Source organism: Somniosus microcephalus, chromosome 3 (genome assembly GCF_052327205.1).
Source record: "Somniosus microcephalus isolate GS21.2 chromosome 3, FLI_Smic_1.0, whole genome shotgun sequence".
Lineage (NCBI taxonomy): Eukaryota > Metazoa > Chordata > Chondrichthyes > Squaliformes > Somniosidae > Somniosus > Somniosus microcephalus.
In genome coordinates this window covers 68,222,589-68,245,391 of record NC_140989.1, presented here as the reverse complement: position 1 = coordinate 68,245,391, position 22,803 = coordinate 68,222,589, and the positions used below count along the sequence as shown (strand labels likewise).

General features: G+C 46.2%; 1 protein-coding gene across 1 annotated transcript in view; it reads right to left on the bottom strand.

Moving 5' to 3' along the window:
* The window catches only part of LOC147121127 (calcium/manganese antiporter SLC30A10-like), a 62,252-nt gene extending 39,756 nt beyond the window's left edge, over positions 1 to 22,496 (bottom strand). The window contains exons 1-3 of the mRNA XM_085981005.1: positions 22,007 to 22,496; positions 21,497 to 21,571; positions 7,597 to 7,836 (exon numbers count right to left, since the gene is read on the bottom strand). Coding sequence (XP_085837131.1) covers positions 7,597 to 7,836; positions 21,497 to 21,571; positions 22,007 to 22,448 — 757 coding nt within the window. The 5' untranslated portion in view covers positions 22,449 to 22,496. The remainder of the gene's footprint in view (positions 1 to 7,596; positions 7,837 to 21,496; positions 21,572 to 22,006) is intronic.
* Positions 22,497 to 22,803: the final 307 nt, after the last annotated feature.

The window sequence follows — 22,803 nt, the reverse complement described above, 5'->3', positions numbered from 1 at the left end:
ACCTACCTTCACTGAGCTGCTAAGGGAAGTCAGAGAGGAGGATGATATGCTTCAGGCCCGGAATGTAGCAAAGAGTGCTGTGATGTCCAAGCTTGTGACTCCTGTTACAGTTCCTACTCCTAAGGGTGATGTCAACCCTGAGATGGAACAGCTGAAGAAGGAAATAAATGTCATGAGAGCCGAGATGGCATATTTTCGGTCTAAGCCCAACACAGAAAGGGATGACGCATGGGTGAAAAAGGTTGAACACCCTGCGAAGTCTAACAGCAAAATGAATGATTCCTCTAAAGGATATCCCCATGAAGGAGATAGACCTGGAGTCTTTTGTTATAACTGTGGAAAGGATGGACATTTCAAGCGAGAATGTAGAGGTGAGGAAAATCTAAAAAAAAGTAAATGACCGTCTCATAAAACTTACCAAGAAGTCGGGAAACTACAAAGGGGCACAGTAACGGAATGGCCTGCTGTCCCTGTAGTTAAGCCACGTTCCGCTAAGTGCAATAATAGATGAGGGGATATGAAAGACATCATACCTGAAGGTTTAGTAGGGCCGAGTTCTGCTGTATCAATACAGATTGAAGGCATTTATACTAAAGCTATCCTCGACACGGGTTCTCAGGTTACCATACTGTACAGATCCTTCTATGACCGATACCTGACGCATTTGCCGTTAACCCCAATCAGTCTTCTGCAGATCTGGGGCCTTAGTCCTGCTGATTACCCATATGATGGCTATTTGTCGCTGAGGTTGGAGTTCTTGGAAGCTGATGTAGGGACCACTGAGACCATTGATGCACTTGTGTTGGTTTGCCCTGACCCCATGGTGAAAGGTGAGGTTTCCATACTGGTTGGCAGTAATACACCCATAGTGAGACGACTCCTGACAAGCTGCAAAGAGCAGGGAGGTGAAAACTTCTTGAGCACCAGACACATTCACCCTGTTTTCAAAAAGGCTGTTGAGAAACTGCCTGAACTTTCTTCCGACGTAGATGATAGCAAAAGAGGAACTGTGTGGTACGTTCGAGCCAAACCTATCACCCTGTGTCCTGGAGGAGTGGCTAGAATCCCTGGGATACCAAAATTCCCTGGAACGCCAGGTACTGAAGCCATTCTGATAGAGTCACCTGATGATCCTGCAGAAGAGTCACGGTTTCCAAATGAGCTTCTGGTGAGACCAGAGTTGCAGACCCCGACAGCTGTGATGTCAAGGAGAGTTACAGTGACCATGAGGAATATGTCAGGCAAAGGAATCACATTGAGGAAAGGAATGCCGATTGCGCATCTGTTTCCTGTAAATGTACTGTCGTCACATGTGAAGGAAGAGTCCAAAGTTAACTCAACCGGAGATCTGACACCCTCCTCCTTCAACTTTGGAGATTCATTCGTTCCTAAAGAATGGAAGGACCGATTAGTCAGGAAGATGATGGAGTGGAGAGGAGTTTTCTCTACTCATGAGTTTGATGTTGGTTGTAGTAAGAGTACTCGCCATTCTATCAGAATTACCGAGGATAAACCCTTTCGGGAGAGGTCTCGACGGCTGGCACCAGCTGACATCGAAGCAGTGAGACAGCACCTGTCGCAGTTAAAAGAAGCTGAGATCATTACCGAGTCCAGGAGTCCTTATGCATCTCCTATAGTGGTGGTGAGGAAAGAGAACGGAAAGATTCGGATGTGTGTGGACTTTAGGATGCTTAACAGACGTACTATTCCCGACCAATACACCATTCCAAGAATTGAGGATGCACTGACTTGTCTTAATGGAAGCAAGTGGTTCAGTGTGTTGGATCTCAGAAGTGGATACTACCAAATACCGATGAGTGAATCGGACAAAGAAAAGACAGCCTTTATATGTCCAGTTGGGTTCTATCAATTTGAAAGGATGCCACAGGGAGTTTCAGGCACTCCAGCAACTTTTCAAAGAATAATGGAACAAACAGTTGGGGACATGAACTTGCTCGAAGTATTGGTGTACTTGGATGATATCATTGTGTTTGGGGCAACCCTTGAAGAACACGAAGCTCGGTTGCTGAAAGTGCTTGGTCGCCTGGAGGATGAAGGTCTCAAGCTATCATTGGACAAGTGTCAGTTTTGCCAAACATCCGTGTCCTATGTGGGGCATATTGTATCACAGGATGGAGTAGCCACAGATCCATCCAAGATCGAAGCTGTTACCACATGGCCCAAACCGAACACAGTGACTGCCTTGCGGTCATTTCTTGGGTTCTGCGGATATTACAGGTGCTTTGTGCAGGATTACTCCAAAGTGGCCCATCCTCTGAATCAGCTGCTGGCTGGTTACCTCCCACCAGCCAAGAGGAAGAAAAAGGCTAAAGGTAAAGAGAACAAGGACTACTTCAAACCCACTGAGCCTTTTGGTGTTAGATGGGATGAGAAATGCGAAGAGGCCTTCCACACCTTAAAGCAGAGTCTTACTCAAGCCCCCGTGTTGGCTTTTGCAAACCCACAGCTGCCATATGTGCTACACGTGGATGCCAGTCAAGAAGGGTTGGGTGGTGTGTTGTATCAGGACCAAGGAGCAAGACTGAGACCTGTAGCGTTCATCAGTCGCAGTCTTACGCCATCAGAGCGTAACTACCCAGCTCATAAGCTAGAATTCTTGGCGTTGAAGTGGGGGGTGGTGGATAAGCTGCAGGATTATCTGTATGGAGCGAAGTTTGAAGTGAGGACAGACAATAATCCATTAACCTATGTGTTGACTTCGGCAAAACTCGATGCCACCGGCCACCGCTGGCTTGCTGCACTATCTGCTTACAACTTTAGTCTCAGGTACAGACCTGGGAACCAGAACATTGACGCAGATGCTCTGTCTCGTCGCCCACACTACCAGAAACCAGAGTGGAAAGATGTTGCTTCAGCAGATGTGAAAGTAATGTGTCAGATGTCCGTGGTATCTGGACCAAAGAATTCATTTCATGCCCGAGAGATTGACCACTTGGGAGTGTCAATGCATGCTGTTCCCCAGGCATTTTGCAACCTTTCCAGTTTGGATGTACAAAACTTACCCATGTTGTGTTCATCTGAAATATCCAAAGCACAACAGGAGGATCCCTGTATTCATGAGGTGTTTTCAGCTCTCCGTCTGGGTGATATTACACAGATCGACAAATCAAAACATCCTGACTGTCGTCTGCTCCTAGAAGAATGGGACCACTTGGAAATTAAAGAGGGAGTGTTGTGTAGAATCACTCACCCACCCACTAAACCATGTCATTCACAGTTGGCCCTGCCTGAAAAGTACAGGGAAATAGTGATGAAGTCTTTGCATGATGACGCAGGTCATCTGGGAGTAGATAAGACCTATGGGTTGGTCAAGGACAGATTCTATTGGCCGCGTATGAAGTCTGCGGTTGAGGAGTTCTGCAAGTCCTGTGCACGTTGTGTCCAGAGAAAGACTTTACCTAAAAGAGTTGCTCCTCTGTTTCACATGCAAAGTGATGGACCTTTAGACCTTGTCTGTATGGATTTTCTGTCCATCGAACCCGATTCCAGCAATACCGCAAATGTCTTGGTCATTACAGATCATTATACTCGCTACGCCCAAGCTTTTCCCACAAAGGATCAGAAAGCATCCACCGTTGCCAAAGTGTTGTGGGAGAAATACTTCATCCACTATGGACTGCCAAAGCGAATACACAGTGATCAAGGTAGAGACTTTGAAAGTAGACTTATACATGAGTTGTTGTCCATGCTCGGGATTGAGAAGTCAAGAACAACTCCATACCATCCTCAGGGAGATCCTCAACCTGAGCGGTTTAACCGTACTTTGTTAGACATGCTTGGAACGCTGGATTCAAAGCGAAAGAACAAGTGGAGTCGGCACATTGGACATCTTGTTCATTCTTATAATTGTACCCGAAATGACGCTACTGGTTTTTCACCGTACTACCTCATGTTTGGGCGTGAAGCGAGGATGCCGGTGGATTTGTGTTTCGGAGTATCCAGTGATGGCACATCACAGAGAACTTACCTCAAGTATGTATCTGACATGAGAAAGGAATTGCAAGCTGCTTATGAACTTGCTGAGTCTGTTTCTGCCAAACAGAATAAAGGAAATAAGCAGAGGTATGAACAGAAGATCCGTTTTTCCCAACTCATGCCTGGTGACCGAGTTCTCATACGGAACCTAGGACTTCAAGGGAAACATAAGTTAGCAGACCGCTGGGCTTCTACACCTTACATTGTTGAAAGCCAAATGTCACAACTACCTGTGTTTCGGCTAAAACCTGCAGGTGGGAATGGACCCATAAAAATACTGCACCAGAATCATATCCTGCCATTGGGACAGCAAGTGCGTCTGGATCCGCCAGCGGATAATGAGCCGACACCTAGTAGGAGAACCCTGCAGAGAAGAAGAAGGAAAAAAACGAGAAACCAGGAAAACTTTGTTCCAGAAGACAGAAAACCCATGACACAGTGTGTGGATCATGAGGAACCTGATGAGTCGGAAGATGAAGGATGGGATCTATGGTACGACCTCCCAGAAAGACACATAAGACAGAATCTGGATGAATTGTCTGAACCATTTAGCTCAGACTTGGACATGGTCTGGGAAGAACCAGATGCTTCCGAGAAGGAGATAAAAGAGACTGAAAAGCATGATAACAACGTAGTTGAAGGAATTGAAGACCGGGTATCCGAAATAAGGAGCTCACAGCGAGTTAAGAAGGTTCCTGAAAGATTGACATACAGTACACTAGGAGTGCCAAGTGTAATGATAGCCCCTACGGTTCGATATGTTACCTCCCTTTATACATGGTTGGGAAGCATGCAACCCCTTATGTGTAAAGTTCATTAGTCATGGGGACATGCCTATATTTGGTAGGGGGGAGTGTAATACCCACTGGAAATGTTATGTACGCTAAGTATGGTTATCAATCTTTAACTTAGACACTGTATTATCATTGTTATAAATCCCTGGGTTAAAGTTGCCCATGTGAAGGTACGGCAAGAACTTTTAAGGACACAATGTGCCTAAGAGCAGACTTTCCATAATTCTGCACCAGTATCAACTGTTGCAGACAGTGAGGCTGCGCAGTCTCCAGGCAGAAACCCCAGGAGGAAGGGGTGGAGTCGGGTTTTTCGAGCGGGAAGAAAGGAGCGACTGGAAGAAAAGAGGGCAGGAGCTCTGAAAAGAGGGCTCAGGAGGCAAATGGCTGCCGCATCCCGTCCCGGGTTTCCAAACTCGGCCGCCGCCCTTCGTATTAGTAGCTCTGCATCCAGAACTCAAAGTGGGATTCAGTGATCGTGAAGAGAATTCAACGAAGGGGTTCAGAGTCGTAAGTCTTGCAGACATTATACATACCATGAGCTCCAACTTAAGCGCGCCAACGAAAGAGTGCACTCGAATTTGGACACAGGGACAGATTCTCCTTTGAATCCATATAAGTGGAGAATGTATGTTTATTATGTCTAGATTCATTCTAATGTATGCAAATGTCTAATTTAGGTCATTGACCCATAATCTTCTTATACTGTCTGACGTTAAAACTATAAAGTAAGATAATTAGAATTAAGCCATTGTAGTAGTGATCTCCTTACTGGACTATAGAATACTGTCTACAACAGAGACCACATCTCACATATATCTAGAGAACAGTGAAGGGGTTACATTAGCAATTGTGATAACCTAGATGCCACAACAAGCACGCTGCAGAAAGAGGCTAAACCAGCTCACTGCAATGGAGAATTCAATTTTGACCCAACAGCACGACCACTTCTGAAATGCAGATGTAGGATGCCTATTTATTAATAGTTTGGATTTAAATGGAGACAATATAATTGCAATTGATTATGCTGTTATGCAGACCACAAAAGACTAGATATAATGTACTCCTCTAAAGCGACTGATGAACTGAAACATGTTACATTAATGTGAATCCAGTTAGGCTGTATTCTTGTAATTCAGAAACAAAATTATTGTACTATTTATGGTGATCACTTTGATAACCATGTTAGTTTTGCATGCAGAGAATTAGGAAAATAAAGCTGTTAGGCATACGGCTTTATGTTCCTGTTCATTTATTCATCTCTGGTGAGACAAGAATCAAAGGGCAAAAAATTCAGGGGTTTAGCGCCACCCATTACCGCCAGATTCGGGGGGGAAAAAATGGCAGCTGCCACACTATTGCCCGCTGTCGGCGGGTCCCGCAGCAGCCGCCATTTTCGGCAGGTCAGCAGTGCTGCTGTTGCCTGTGCTCGCCGAAAGTATTGTAATGAGTCGGAGCGTGAAGTCAATCGGCGTGCAACATCGAGTTGATGCCCGCTCATCCATTTTGGAGTTCGCCGTTACTATTGCTGCTCTCTCCAAAACACGCACGTGTGTGCAGCCAGTGAAAGTGCTTCAGTGGCATTAAGGGCCATGAGGAGTCTGGCAGGACTTAGCAGATTGTATACGAGGATGGAGGCTGACAAGTGGAAAACACCTCAGATGGTTGCCGGAACTTCAAACACCTCCTTTGCTAAGGTTCTTCTTTTATACTTACATTTTTTGCCCATCAATGGCAGGGGGGGCGGGGGGGGGGGGGGAGGCATTTTCTGGCAGCTTTCCAGGAGGCCTACAGTGTTTGTGAGTCAGTAAATCAATGAGTGAAACCTTGTGGAACAAGCTTTTAGTTCAGAACTGAACACCTGCACAAAACTGCAAATCCCTCAGCGGATTCCCAGCAAATAAAAAAACTGAATTCCTAAAGAACATCAGATTTCCTGGAACTCCATTGCAATGTTTGAAGATCATCTCTGATAAGATCTCTTTGATCTTTATGATGGGGTCACCAGAACGTCACCACGCCACCCCCACCCCGCCACCCCCGGCAGCAAATCTGGACTCAACTGCTTAAGATTTTAAGGAATTATAATTAATTTATTCAAAATTCCATAACTAATTATTTATCAAATAATTATTTTGTGTCGCATATGCAAGACCCACTAAAAGTTGGCACGATTACTACATATTTATATACACTTTCAAGAGTAAACATTGGAGAAAGATTAGTGTTATAGAGAACGCAGATGCATTCATTTCATGATATATTAAAAAATCAACAAACATCAGGCAAGTACGGCAACTGTTCCGTACATGACCTACAGGTTCGCTCCTTTCTTCCCCATTCCCCTTCACTGCAGGTAAGAGACAGAAGCGACCTTCGGCCTCCTGCTGAGCTAAGCGCTGGAAAGAGCTCGTTACACCACAAAATCAATGCACCGCTGATGTTAATTAGCAGGCAGCACCAAAATACCGGTGCTACCTGTGCTCTCTCGGCGGGCGGCCATAAGCTTTGGCCGGCACTGTTAACCGGCTGGTTTCCAGCATTCTTGAATTTTTAGCCCAAATAGTTTTCAATCAATGCTGCATTTTACTCAGAATACTGGCAGAATATTTTCTTAATGTTTTTTGAGCTGGTTTAATGTCAGGCAACTTGCAGCAGGCTAAATATGGCATGAAATATTAAACCCTAGGCACACAAAGGGGAATTTCAATTTTTTCCTCATGTTTGGGATATGGATTTCCAATTTTAACAAGAGCTCTAGTCCATGGCACACGTTAATTAATCTTACTCAGTAAACAAATTAGCTTACCCAAATCATGCAGTTTGATCCCTTTGGGTACCATCTGGAGCAGAATAATTGCTGTTTCTTTTACGAGTGGGAAAGCAGACGTTAGAACTATTATAACCATGATGATTGTCAGGCCTGGATCAACATAGCATTCCCAGTTACAGATTTCATCTTTATCAAGTGGAAATACGTAGAATATAGTAGCAGAAGCTACCACCACCACAGATCCCAATGCATCGCCCATTACATGTAGAAGGACACCTAGAAAATAAATATTTATTAGTGATTTAACTCTTATAAAATGCAAAAAAAAGTCAGTGTACAATACTAGCCAGTGACCACTGTGAATCTAAACTGGCTCCCTCCCCTTATAAGTAATGTAACTGTGGTCTGGAACAGTTTCGCACTAATACTGTACATAAGAAAAAGTCAAGGATAAGGAAAGGCTATTTGACTCATTGAAGCTTGTCCCTCTAATACACCAAATCACCCAGTCCAGCATCCAATTTCATGTTGAACTCACTAAAAGGAGGAAGTTTTAACGTGGGTGAGCGCGTGGGTTTGGGTGGGGGTGTAATCCCGGAAAAATGCGAGCGCATCGGGGAGCAGGCTCCAACCCGCCGACTTCCATATTTAACTGCAGCATGTCAGGCTGCGTGCGGGCAACCCCTTTGGGAGAGGCGGGTTGACAATTTCAATATGTTAATCGCTCAATTACAGTGATATTAACATGGGTTTTGGAGTTTAACTTTGGCTCCACAGGTTTCCCGGGCTTCCTGGAACTCACCAGTGAAAGCAAGGTGAGAAGAAAGTGGCAATTGAGGGGACTGAAGCCATGACAGGGAAATATGGCAATAAGTAGTGAGTACTCACAGCTGCTTTCTTACCTGCTTGTGTGAAAGGGTTTGTTCACAGTATTTCTGCTGGGAGATTACTTTACACACTTTGGAGGCTACTTTACATACTTTGGAGGTTCGGAAGTCTGATCTGCACTTTGGAGCTCTGATCTATCATATCAGCAAGGGTGCCGCTTATGCTGTGTTACTTTGGATTTCAGATGAGGGCCAAGATGGCCCAGGAGGAGCAGCAGGAGCTGCACCAGCAACAGCCTGCTACTCACAGACCTGCAACTCCACAGGAGAAAGGTGATCAGCAGAAAGGTGCCGCTCGCAGGAGGCCATACCCGGCACACAGGGTCTACAGGCAGAGGATAAACTTCCTTGACATGTCGGAATATCAGTGTCTCAGGAGGCTCAGGCTGTCGAGTCAGTTGGTGGCAGACAATTGCAGCCTGCTGGAACAAGATCTGCTGCCAACCGGACCTGGTGGCCATGCTTTACCAGTGGCAGTCAAAGTCACCACCACCCTCAACTTTTCTGCCTCTGGATCCTTCCAGGGCTCTACCAGAAACATTTTCAGGATCTCAGTCAGCGGCACACAAATGCATAAGACAGGTGACTGATGGCTTGTTTGCCAGGGTCGCCACGCATGTCAACTTTGCCTGCGATGATGCCAGTCAGAGTGAGCGGGCTCTCGGGTTTGTGGCTCTGGCTGGCTTCCCACAGGTGCAGGGCGTCATCGACTGCACACGTGGCAATTAAGGCACCCATTGATCACCCAGGAATGTTTGTCAACCGCAAGGGCTTCCACTCCATCAATGTGCAGCTGGTGTGCAACCACAAAAAGATCTTTATGCAAGTGTGCGCAAGATTCCTGGACAGCTGCCATGATGCTTTCATCCTGCGCCAGTCCACCATCCCAGTTGAATTTGCACCTGTAAGCAGAGTTACTGGCTGGCTGCTCAGAGACAAGGGATACCCATTTGAAACGTGGCTGATAACCTCTCAGAAACCCAAGGAATGCGGCACAGGAGCGATATAATGAATGTCATATGACTACCAGATGTATCATCGAACAAGCCATTGGCATGCTGAAGACACGCTTCAGGTGCCTGGACAGATCTGGAGGCGCCCTTCAGTGCGTACCAGCCAGGGTGTCCAGAATGGTCGTGGTGTGCTGCACTCTGCACAACACTGCGCAGCAGCGAGGTTTGGACCTGCAGGAGGAACAAGGCGCAGAGCACAGAGCCTCATCAGATGATTCCGAGGAGGAGGAGGAGGAGGAGGAGGAGGCAGAAGGTGATGTGGGCAATGCACCACCAGCGGTGCACATTATTGCAAGGTTCACTTAGGTTCCACCAGTGCATCCATCTAACAACCACATGCAAAAGCCACTTTTGCACCCCCCTCCAACCCCCAACAAAATAGTCCTGCAAACAACCTAGCCTCCCTTTCACAGACCCCATTGCTTGGCATCAACTCATGTCTTCCCATTCATCATCACACAGCTGAAAAGGCCACTTGCCAGTCAGCAACCAAGAATAGGCAAGACGTGAAAGTGGTACTGAACAATAAGATTTATGTGGATCACATAGAAAACACACCCATGTGCATACTCTTGTGCAACTACAAATTTTTACTCTTCCTTTTCCTACCACAAGATGCAACCCCTGTCGCTTCAGTTGAGGTAGAGGCACGCTGCTCAGATCCCTGCCCTGCCAGCTGAGATGCGCTTGGCTAACGTCCTGGAGCCCATGAGGGCCCCGCCAAAGGCTGCTCCACCTGTACCTGTGCAGGGGCAGGCTCGGCCATCGAGGCAGCATGTCGGGTCCTGACCGGGGGTGGAGGAATGGTGGGCAACAGGTGAGAAGTGGAAACGCTTTGAGCCGAGTCCCCACATCCATGTCCCCTTTCATCATCATCCCTCTCATGGCCCAGCTGCACTTCCCTGCGAGCAATGAGCTGGAGATCACTTTGCTGCAGATCAGTGGGGCGGTGAACGGCCAAGGCTAGGGTATCAAGTCATCCAATTTGAGGTGGCATTCGCAGTGTGCATTGGTGAATGTCTGCATGCGCTCGTATTATTGCTGCGTTTGTTGCTCCGAGCAGGTGGCCACTCTTTCTATGGACGAAGACATCACTGCAAAGGCCTGCAACATCATGCCACTCATGCTTGAGATGGACTCCTCCAATCTCTCTGCAAGCACGCACAGTGTGGCTGGAACACCTGCTCCAGAAGTATCCTGTTCGTTGACGGGCCCTGAGGTACAGCACCTGCATCCAGCTGAGCAGAGCTTGGAGCGCCCTGCGCCCTCCAACGCGGACTCTCCACTGCTGTCCCTGTCCCCACCATCTGGTCTTGCTCACTTGTGATGTGTGAGTCACCAGGTGAAAACCCAACTATCTGCCTTATTGGTCCCACCGAAGTGTGAGTATCTGAGCTGGTGCATGGTAAGCATGAGTCCTGTGACGGTGCACCCTCAGAGGGAGTGAGCTTCTCTGAGGAGTCGTCATAATCATCGACCATCTAGACCACCTCCTGTGGGACATGCAAGGCCCTGTGGGAGATAAAAGACATGAATGAGTACTGTCAAGATAAGAAAGTTTGACGTTATCATTATGCACATGATCACATTTCACTCGCTGTTGACATCAACTTAACATAAGTGAGTGTTGTATGCCTTGTGGCTGTCTGATATTTAGTTCTGTCACCAGGTAGCTGGGAGGCTCCCATCTCCGATGACCAGGTACGCCGAGACTCCACTGATCTCCAGCACATCCTCCTCTGCGCTTGTTAGCTGAGATCTGTGGAGGGCCACCGCTGGTCCTCTACCTCTCCCTGGTGTTCTGTACTCTCTTTCTCTGTAAGGAGGGAAAGAAAGGACCTATGAGTGAGAGTTATGGCATGCATTGAATGGATGGATGGAAAGCATTTGTTGAGGGTGAATATGAGGGAGAGGGGTGGCACTGCCTAAGGATGAGGGTGTCAGTGGTGGATGGATAGATAGGGATGTGAGGAAGTGCATAGACAGAGAGGGATGGGTGCACCTGCAAGGTAAGTTGATGTGAGCATTGATGTGCTGGAGTAGGCTTGAGAAGGCAGAGTGAGTGGGTTGGGGTGATACACACATCAGGATGTAGGTGAATGTACGATTTCTTTTATCTTTCCAGCCCTTCTTGTGTCATTGAACCGCTTCCTACACTGTATCCATAAGCGTGGCACCACACTCCTGCAGCTGACCTCTTGTGTCGCCCCCAACCACACCTTCTTGGTGTCCCCAGCTGGCTTCTTCCACCTATCTCTAGAGAACAGTCCATCCCTCCGGGTCCTCGCAACCCCAGCAGCACATCAAGGGAGGCGTCATTGAACCGAGGCGCAGCCTTTGACTTTCTGGACTCCATTCTCCCACTTCTTTCTCTTTGGCTCCTAACTACAAACTCCTTCAAATCGCATGTTTAGAGTGTCCCTTTAAATACTGAGGGTGATCACACGCCCGCATTATAGTACAACAGCGATTACACTTCACGCCTGCTAACACTAATTGACAGACGCGCTGCAGGGACTCCTGGGTTTCCTGTGCGCTACCGGACTCTGCACCCACCCCCGCTCCCAGCACGTCCTGAATTTAAAATCCAGCCCAAAGTCATATGACTCCAATACTTCACCTGGCAGATTATTCACCCTTTGAAACATAGAAACATAGAAACATAGAAGATAGGAGCAGGAGTAGGCCATTCGGCCCCTCAAGCCTGCTCCGCCATTCAATGAGATCATGGCTGATCATCCAAATTCAGGAGCCTGTCCCTGCCTTCTCTCCATATCCCTTGATCCCTTTAGCCTTAAGAAATATATCTAACTCCTTCTTGAATATGTTTAAGAATGAATTGGCCTCTACTGCCTTCTGTGGTAGAGAATTCCACAGGTTCACCACTGTCTGGGTGAAGAAATTCCTCCTCATCTCTGTCCTAAATGGCTTACCCCTTATCCTTAGACTGTGACCCCTGGTTCTGGACTCCCCGGCCATCAGGAACATCCTTCCTGCATCTAGTCTGTCTAGTCCTGTTAGAATTTTATAAGTTTCAATGAGATCCCCTCTCATTCTTGAGTAAAGTTTTTTTTAAGTTAAGTTTTAAAGTTACCTTTCACTCATTTAAATTTATGTTCTCTTGTTCTATTGCCTATCTTGCCTTGAAATAATATTATGGATCCACACCTCTAGGCCATTAAATATTTTATAAACCTCAATGAGGTCTTCTCTTAAACAACTGCTCTCTGGACAATAGAGCTCAAACATAGCCAACATCTTATAGTTGACCCTCTTTTATACTTGGGATCATTCTTGTTGCTCTTCTCTGTGCCCTCTTCCATGCATGTATGTCTCTTTTGAGGTTACCTAGTGCTCTCAATGAGACATCACAAGAACAAATCATGAAATGGAAATATCACACTGGCTCAACAGGGGGTGTTATTCTAGGGTTGCAATTTTAAAAGAAAAGAACTTGCATTTATCTGGTGCCTCTCATAAGCTCAGGAAATCCCAAAGTGCTTTATAGCCAATGAAGTACTTTTGAAGTGTAATCACTGTTGTACTATAATGCGGCAGCTAATTTGCACACAAGGTCCCACAAACAGCAATGAGATCAATCATCAAATAATTTGTTGTAGTGATGTTGGTTAAGGGATAAAAGTTGGCCATGACACAGGGAAAATTCTCCTGCTCTTCTTCAAACAGTGCCATGGGATTTTTATGCCCATCTGTAAGCAGCAGACGAAGCTTTGGTTTAACGTAATATCTGAAAAATGGCACCACCAGCAGTGCAGCACTCCCTCAGTATTACACTGAAGTGTTAGCCTAGATTATGTGCTCAAGTCTCTGGAGTATTATATTGACGGGGAACACATGTACTTTTTTTTCCTGCAAAGAAGAAATCCTCCCATCAATGTTATCCCTTACCCTAATAAATATGAAATGCGCAATAAAAACAATACAAATTCCACATAGATGGAAATATAGAGAAGAGAGGCTGTTTTCTCATTCCCACCAGATTGTAACTATTACTGACATTTAGGAAGAACTGAAGATAGCAGAGAAAGCATTGCACCCAAATGCTACAGTAGGTACACATCTTCAGATGTGGTATTAATCTTAATCACTCAAAAGGCTAAAATATCACATTAATTGATCCTGGGATTTTAACCTAGAACTTTCTACCACCTGCCAAATGCTCAATCAATTGAACTACCCAGCAAAGTGGTAGCAGTAAGTGTGTGTTTTACCTTTGCCAGTTTCCTCTCTAAAGGGATTCATTTTTTATGTATATAAGGGTGACATTGGAAAGGTCTCGGGGATGAGGGACTTCAGTTGTGCAGAGAGACTAGAGAAGCTGGGGTTTTTCTCCTTAGAGCTGAGAGGGTTAATGAGAGATTAAATAGAGGTGTTCAAAATTATGAAGGGTTTGATATAGTAAATAGGGAGAAACTGTTTCCAGTGGCAGGAGGGTCGGTAACCAGAAGACACAGATTTAAGATAATTGGCAAAAGAACCAGAGGGGAGATGAGAATTTTTTTACGCAGAGTTGTTATGGTCTGAAATGCACTACCTGAAAGGGTGGTTGAAACAGATTCAACAGTAACTTTCAAAAGGGAATTGGATAAATACTTGAAAAGAAACATGCACAGGGCAATGGGGAAAGAGCAGGGGAGTGGGACTAATCGGATAACTCTTTCAAAGAGCCGGCACAGGCACAATAAGCTGAATGGCCTCCTTCTGTGCTGTATGTTTTATGATTTAACGATACTGAGAAAAAATGGAGAAGGAGAAAATAAGTAGGTTTGGATTTCATATACCTTAAATTAGTATATGAAATCCAAACCTACTAATTTTCCCCTTCTCCATTTATAATAAAATATAGTGCAAGTTACATTTCACAAATAATAAATGTTTCAAATAGCTATTTCAAAACATCAACTTGTTCATTAGTATCAGCTGAACATGGCTTAAAGTTGCATAACATCATAATACAGGAAACTTCGCGATATCCGGCACCGACGGGACCAGCGTGATGCCGATCTATGAAAACTTCCGGACAGATCAGCGCTAATGTTGAAGGATACGGAGGTTTTCATCTCCATATCTGACAACAAACACTGTTGCTTAGCAACAGCTTGTAAACAGTCGGCCCGTACCTTGGAAGTGTCTCTGCAGCTTAGCAACAGCTTCAGAGAGGCTTTCCAGAGACTGACTGTTTAAAAAAATGCTAGGAGAAGAAAAAAAAACTAACAAAATGGCTGCTGATTTCTGCCGTTAGATCGAGGTTTCTGGCCATACAACCTCCAGATAAACCAAAGTTTCCTGTACTCTATAAAAACTGTTTAACTTTTAGTACCTTAGCAGTCTGGAAGAAAAACTGCCCTCTCTCAGCACATTATTACAACAATATCAACAGACTTTCTCTGATTCTTTTCTTTTAACACTATCATCAACTCACTTTCACTTGACCTTATTTATCTCACTAGTGTCACTGGTGAAGACACATGGAGACACCGGAAGTACCTCCATTCAGTCTAAGACAAATGAATTAAATTGATAGTACACAAGGGAGCCCATATGAAAACTCCCCTCAGAGTTTCACAGCTCACTTTTAAAATGAGAGCTTACAAGGAAGCACAATGGCAACCTCGTTGGGAAGTTCAATAGTTCAGTCTGCCAGTTAACTTTTTCTTTGTTTTCTTAAGCCAAAAATGCTAAGATTTCTTGTTATTTTAATCTTAAAGTGTCATCACGTCTTTGAAAGGAATTTGAAAAATCTTTACTTGCTTCTTTACGAACATCTAACACAATAATGTGAGATGTATTGAAACCATCATGCAAGAAATACACGTTGTATGATCATGATGAAACTGATAATTGCTTTTCTGGTTCTTCTTGTTCTCCAAACTTAAAACAAATACTTCTCTGTAACATTGCAGAGAAAAGCAATAAATGCACCCCCATTGCTCCGTGAGTTTAATCCAGTGAGTAGCTGACCCTTACAGACCAGGAGGATCCAGGATACAATCCTTAGTCTGTGCTAAGTTAGCTGATCTCACCTGGGACAGTGGTAGAGGTGCTACAATTGGTCTCTGCCCCTGAAAAAACTACCCAGGATTCTAACTCCTGATTGTTATCCAGTGATTCCTGCTGGAAAACATGGCTATCCGCTAGAGACAGAATCAGGCTCAACTGTGATGCCCCTATCATAGGGCCCTATGGTAAATTAACCGACTGATACTCACTGTCAATGTTCAGATATGAATAAAGGCCGCCTGGATGAGGTATTGGAAACTAACTGATACTTGTAGAAACATATTCCAGTGAGAAGTTACTGACTTCAAGAGAGGTTGGAAGGGGAGAAACATTAGCAGAGAAATCAATAAAATATAATGCTTAGATAAAAAGAAAAGTTGGACAGAATCCACAATTGAATGATTGTACCCCAATATTTTGAGAGAAATGGAAATGTAGTTGTTTTGCAGTAAGGGGGTCTTCTCCAAGATTGGGTTGAGGCACATTATTTGGCAGTGAGACATCTGCTCTACATCTAATCTAGGAGCTTCTTGATGCTTACAGTGAGCACATAGAGAAAAACATCCAAACATGGTCACTCCTTACACTGACAGCTCAAAATTGAGCACAAAACTTGTGAAATGTATTAAAAATGAAATTGTTTTATATTTATGGAAACTCAGTGATTTCATTGTAATACTGGCAGTGCAGCTGTTAGTTTACTGAGAATGTGGCTGAGCTACATTTCTGGATTACTGTAGGCAAACCAGTATTGCAATAGGTGCGTATCAAACTTAACTATGGAATGTCATTGGTTGCAAACTGGGTAAAAATGTATTCTTTAACACTATCATATCTGACTGCACAGATTAATTATACAATATTAGTAAATGTTCTATAATTGTATGAATGAATTCATTAAAAGTACCCTTGCATAGATAATGAATAATCACAAAATTATTATCAAATTGGATACAAATTGGGACCGAAATTAAGCTTTGCTAATACAGCATCAGGAATTTGTACAGTATCAAATGTGTAACCATGTAATGGTAGAACTCTGTAAGAAATTAATTTGGTTTAGTATACTTAAGAACTTACTAGCAAATTCCCCATGGTGTGGTTCACAGTGAGCCAGCTGTTAGACAATTAGGGCTGTCGAATTACAGTATGCAGACAACGCTTGCGTCTGCGCTCACTCGGAGGTCGAACTCCAAACCATCGTCAACACCTTCACCGCAGCGTACAAGAGCATGGGCCTTACACTAAACATCCGTAAGACAAAGGTCCTCTACCAACCTGCCCCCGCCACACAGTACTGCCCCCCGATTATCAAAATCCATGACAAGGCCTTGGACAACGTGGACCACTTTCCATACCTCGGGAGCCTACTGTCAACAAGGGCAGACGTCGACGACGAAGTCCAACACCACCTTCAGTGTGCCAGTGCAGCCTTCGGTCGCCTGAGGAAGAGAGTGTTTGAAGACCAGGACCTCAAACCTGGCACTAAGCTCATGGTCTACAGAGCAGCAGTGATACCCGCCCTGTTGTATGCCTCAGAGACATGGACCATGTACAGCAGGCACCTCAAAGCACTGGAGAGGTACCACCAACGCTGCTTCTGCAAGATCCTGCAAATCCATTGGCAGGATAGGCGCACCAATGTCAGTGTTCTTGCTCAGACCAATATCCCCAGCATCGAAGCTTTGACCACGCTCAATCAGCTCCGATGGACGGGTCACATTGTCCGCATGCCCGATACGAGACTCCCAAAACAAGCGCTCTACTCGGAGCTCTGGCACGGCAAGAGAGCCCCAGGTGGGCAGAGGAAACGCTTCAAGGACACCCTCAAAGCCTCCTTGAAAAAGTGTAACATCCCCACCGACACCTGGTAATCCCTGGCCCAAGACCGCACAAAGTGGAGGAGAAGCATCCGGGAAGGCGCCGAACACCTCGAGTCTCTTCGCCGGGAGCAAGCGGAAGCCAAGCGCAGGCAGCGCAAGGAGCGCACATCAACCCAAGCATCCCACCCACCCGCCCCTTCAACCACCGTCTGCCCCACCTATGACAGAGACTGTAGGTCCCTCACTGGACTCATCAGTCACCTGCAAACTCATTTTTAGTGTGGAAGCAAGTCATCCTCGGTTCCGAGGGACTGCCTAAGAAGAAGAAGGGCTGGATTTTCATTGAGGAGGCAGGTAGGAGGCGGGACTACAACTCATGCACCCATCACTCACCTGAGCACCGGACATCTCGACCCCTCCAAGCCCGACGGCCCGCCTTGCTATCTTGGCGTGGTTTGGAGTCGTCAAGAATCCCACATTTCACCAATGAAAATAGGGATTAGGCTAAAAACTGCCTGTTAACTACCTGTTAACAGGCAGTTAATTGGCACTAATCCCCTTCCCGCCTCGGGGAGGCGGGTCCCAATGCGGGTCGGGTACCCACTTCCTTTGAAACTGGTATGGAGGCGGGTTGGGGGCGGGATCAGTTCATGCCCCCCGATTTCGGGATTTAACCCCCCACACGCCTCCAATCCTGCCTCCACGGCCCAATGAAAATCCTGTCCTTAAGCTCTAACTGACCTCAGGACTTATAATAATTAAACTTTGTGGCCAGTTAAAACTGCATTTTAGCAGTAGAATAAATTGTTATATGCGCTAAAGCTCCTAGTGCTATAAAACAGTGTATTATCCCACTCACTGTGAGCAATGCCACAGGAGATTCACTAGTATTTTTAAATGCTGTGTAAAAAGCGGTGCGAAATTGGAGGCTTTGGGCTGGATTTTGATACTGGGGCGGGCTGGGGTCGTGTAATCCGCATTTCATGTTAGCCACCCGATTCTAAATCGATGTGGGACAATGATGCGATTTTAACTTAATTGGCCAATTGAGTTCCAACGTGTGGGAACCCATGGCCAATGAGTTTTTCCAGTCTGAAAGTTGCCTCCGATGATGTCATCATTGCTGCTGCATTTAAGGTCTGCAACAAGCCTTGCTTCTTCTGCAGACTGCCAACTTTTTGGCCTTTGCAGTGAGAGACACCTGCAGGAAGAATGGCCAGCCAGAGACCTAGGTCTGCACCCCGCTTCAATGACGTTGCCCTGCAGGCTTTAGTGCAGGGAGCAAGAGCACATAAAGAGGTGCTCTTCCCTTCTTCAGGGAGGAAGAAGCCTCCCAGCAAACCAAGGCTGTGCGAATCCAGGTGGCAGAGGAGATTAACTCATTGTCAGTAACCCGCAGAACCTGGCTTCAGTGCAGAAAGAGATTTCATGACCTTCTGCACACTGGAAAAGTGAGTATGAATTTCCCATCACCCTCAATCTGATCCCCATTGCCTTTCCTCACCAGCACTCAGCTTTAGCAATCTCTTCCTCCACATTCCACTTGACACTGACATCCATGCACCCTTACCCATTTCCTCTCTCTCTATGGTCACATTCACCTAACTATTCAAATATGCAGCCCTCACACTCCCTATCACTGTGATGCTATGAAAGCAACTGACAACACACTCCATCTTTGTCTCCTTCTAAGCATCTATGCTATGGATTCTCTACACTCACTCCTTCATTCTCACTCAACCTCCACTTGTCTCCCTCATAGCAGGAAAAAAGACCTCACAATAAGAGAGAAAGAGCGAGGACAGGAGGAGGGCCACCCTCAGTAGCCCACCTCACCCCCTGAGAGGATGCAGTCCTGGAGATCGTGGGAGTGGAGGACGACGCGCAAGTGAGGGACGGACAGATGGGTGCATCACAGCAAGCTGGAGAAAGAATAGTTTTCCATCTCTCTCAATGACATTGCATGAGTCGCTGATAATGATTCTGAAGCTCTAACAGATGGACTTATGATCATCTGCAATATGCAATGTGCGTGTAACCTTGGCATCACATCTCTGACTCTTTCCTTTACTCCCCCACAGGACCATCACAAGCACCCATCCCCACTAGCCAGGAGGAAGAGCCTGAGCATCCAGACTCCTCAGAGGAAGCTGCAACCTCTGAGGGCGCAGCACCAGCAGAATTCAGCGCACCCAGCACCAGCGCAGACACTCACACCTCGGTGGGACCATCGCGAGATAGAGTAGTGTTGTCACCTGGTGTATCACAGCTTACAAGTGAGCATCAGCAGATTGTGGAGACAGGGACAGCAGTGGAGAGTCCTAGTCAGAGGGCGCAGGACTCTGCCAGCTCGGCTCAGCTGCACGTCGACCCTCTGCCTCTGGGTCCATCCATAAGATCAGCGGTGCTGGAACTCCAGGAACAGATGCAGGAGTCCCTGGCAGGTTTTGTCTCCAGGGTCGCTGCGAATGTGGAGCAAATGGAGGAGTCCATTGCGAACATGAGCAGAGCCTTTGTGGAGTCATTGGCGCATGAACGCGTCACCATGGAAAGGATGGCAACCTCCACGGAGGTGATAAGTCGCCAGAGTGCAGAAAACATGGTGAGTGTTCTGAATAGAATGACATCTCTGGAGGAGCGATGGTCATCTATTGAACAGAGAAACCAGACCTTCATGGAAGTCCTTCTGAGTAGGACTGCCAGTGCAGATGCGGATCCCCATGGCCCCCCTGATGTGCAGCAAGGTGCTCTCAAGCCACTTGCAAGCGCTGAGGAGGACCTGACCCATGAGAGGGAAGTTGGTGGCAGACATCAAGTGGGGGCTCCTCTCCAAGCGCTCACACTTCCATGCCACTGCAGAGCCCTCGGTCAGAGCCCCACCAGAGTCCACACCCATCTGAGATCGCCGTCTCAACCCCTGCACAGCCGCAGGAGCAGCAGACTGTTGATGAGCCCTCACAGGTTCGCAACCCCAGAGGATGCCCACCAAAGGTGTCGAGACAGGAGCAGCAAGAAAGTGAGCAAGGGGCCTCCACATCTGCTGAAGCCACAGAGGAAGCACCACGTAGGATCACGTGTAAGAGAAAGATACTGCACAAATAGTCATAAGGGTAGTCACTTGGGTGAATTTGATGATTTATGTTAAAAAGCCATCAGATGATTACTGTAAATAAAAAATCTGATGGCTACTGCTGTAGTTATGGCGTGTGTCATTTCACGAATGGGACTTCCACATTGAGGGCTTAGGAATACTTGGTATATGCCTCAGTTGAGGAAGCGCTCAGTGAAGGTGGCGAGAGGGGTTTCCCAGGAGGTCACACTGGAGATGGGTGTCAGGCTCCAAACTTCCACAGCTGTGGTTATGCCTTCTAAAAGTTCCCCCAGACCTGAGACAACAAAGTCCTACCACCTGCAAATGATGGCTGATCAAATATCCTGTTTAATGGTGGAGCTGCAGCTAATAGTCAGCAATCCAATTGTGCTCCCGCCAGATTTCACCGTCGTGTTTCAGAACAGGCGTGCTTCACGTCGGAAAAGGGTTACTATCGCCAAGGCCTATCAAAATGGCATTATAGAGGCAATTTAGTGCTTGTTAAGGGCCTTAACGGCCTATCCCGCCTCTTGGAGGCAGGACGGAGACGGGAGCAGTAGACACAGTTTAACGAAAATTGCTTGGAGGCGGGGTTGGGCCCGCCCGCCAGTTTTTGCAATTTTAACCCCCCACACGCCTCCAATCCCGCCTCAACGGCCCAATGAAAATCGAGCCCTTTGTTTTTAATACCGGGCATGTAAAACTGTTTAAAAGCTGTTTACTTTGCTAAGGCTGAGTCTCCTATCCAAACCCTCCTGTTTATAATACTGAATGCCCTGCCAGTATTGTACTTTGAAAGATGTACGGTGCTGTGTTCTAGATGTCTAATATTAAATATCCTAAAAGAGGATTAGGAGAATGTGGGGAAATCATGGCATTGTTCTTAATTCACACTATTCGTCAACTAAACATTGCCACGTGAGGATTGGTAGCAAACTGGATATCCAAATATGAAGCTGCATTCTCATTGAGTTTAGGTAAACTACGAACAGACTAAATATTGGAATAATAAAGATGTGCGATGGCGTGTTGACTGCACGACCTCCAGCCATCCTCACTGCGACCAGCACATTGCAACACGTTTCCATCCCATTGTATTACCTCGAATATTTAAAGCCGATGCAGTTCCAGACTCTATGTTTTCTCTTTGTTCTCTTGTGCCGGTTGCCAAGCTACCTAAAAGAAAATCACAAGAATCGATGAGCAGACATCCTCGAAGGCAATTCGGTGAACGCAGGGCAGCTCTCCAGACAGACTGGTCGATTACACTGAACATTACTCACGCTAAATAAAATAACGTGCTCCGGTCGTAATTATGCAAAAACATATTGCAAAATGACTGCAAAATTACAGCGATACAATATATGTCTATACAAAGTATATGTTAGAAATGTCGGTGGTATTAAATGCTTATACTTCGGTCGATATTGGTGGCTTTTCCCTCCTAGTGTATTTTATTTCGCAGTCATTGTTCCTAGAGCCTGTGATTTGTACCGTGGGCGAAGTGCTAACTGTACCGTGATCCAAACACTGACGATACCACAACAAACACATGTTAAATTCGACACTAAACATAAGGCGACGTTAATTTGAACCAGAATCCACAGTCACCTGTCGGACTGCTGCCGATTTTTCTCCTGAAGCAACAGTCCTGGAAGAGGATCAGACCGACGATGTTCACCGCCAGTCCCAGAGCTCCCACCATCAGCACCAGCCCGACATCGTCGATTTTCTGCGGTCTGATCAGCCTTATGATCGCCTCCGCGAAAATGGTGAAAGTCAGGGCTGCGAGGAAGACGGCGTTGGCCAGGGCGCCGACCACCTCAGCCCGGGCAAAGCCGTAGGTGTTCCGGCGATGCCTCTGGATTTTCGACACGTTGGCCGCCGTCAGCCCGATGACCAGGGAGATCAGATCAGACAGCATGTTGAAGGAATCAGAGACCAGAGCAATGGAGTTGCCCATGTGTCCCGACACCAGTTCCACCACGAAGAAGCCGGCGGTTATCACCAACATGAAGATCAAGCGGCAGTTCTTGCCTAGGCATCTCCCCATGGTGGTGGTTGCAAGTGGCGGCGATATGTGGCGTCTTGTGCAGCCAAAACAAACATCACCCTTGTACGGCAAGTCAAGTGTTACTCGGTTATTGATTGTGTTTGTATCTGTTTAGGATTTTGCATTTCATCGACACCCTGCCTTGATCCAGTCGAGCAACATATCTCATACATGGTTGAAATAGTGCAGAGTATGGGGAAATCTACCTCAAACAGCATTCCTCAAGGCCATAATGCTCTTTCGTTAAAAAACAAATCTTTCGGTGATTTTTTTGTATTTGTCAAGTTATAGTTGTGCTTTCTACCCAAACTTTTTTGGCAAAAAAGACTATCAGAAAACCGAATCTTCTATCAAC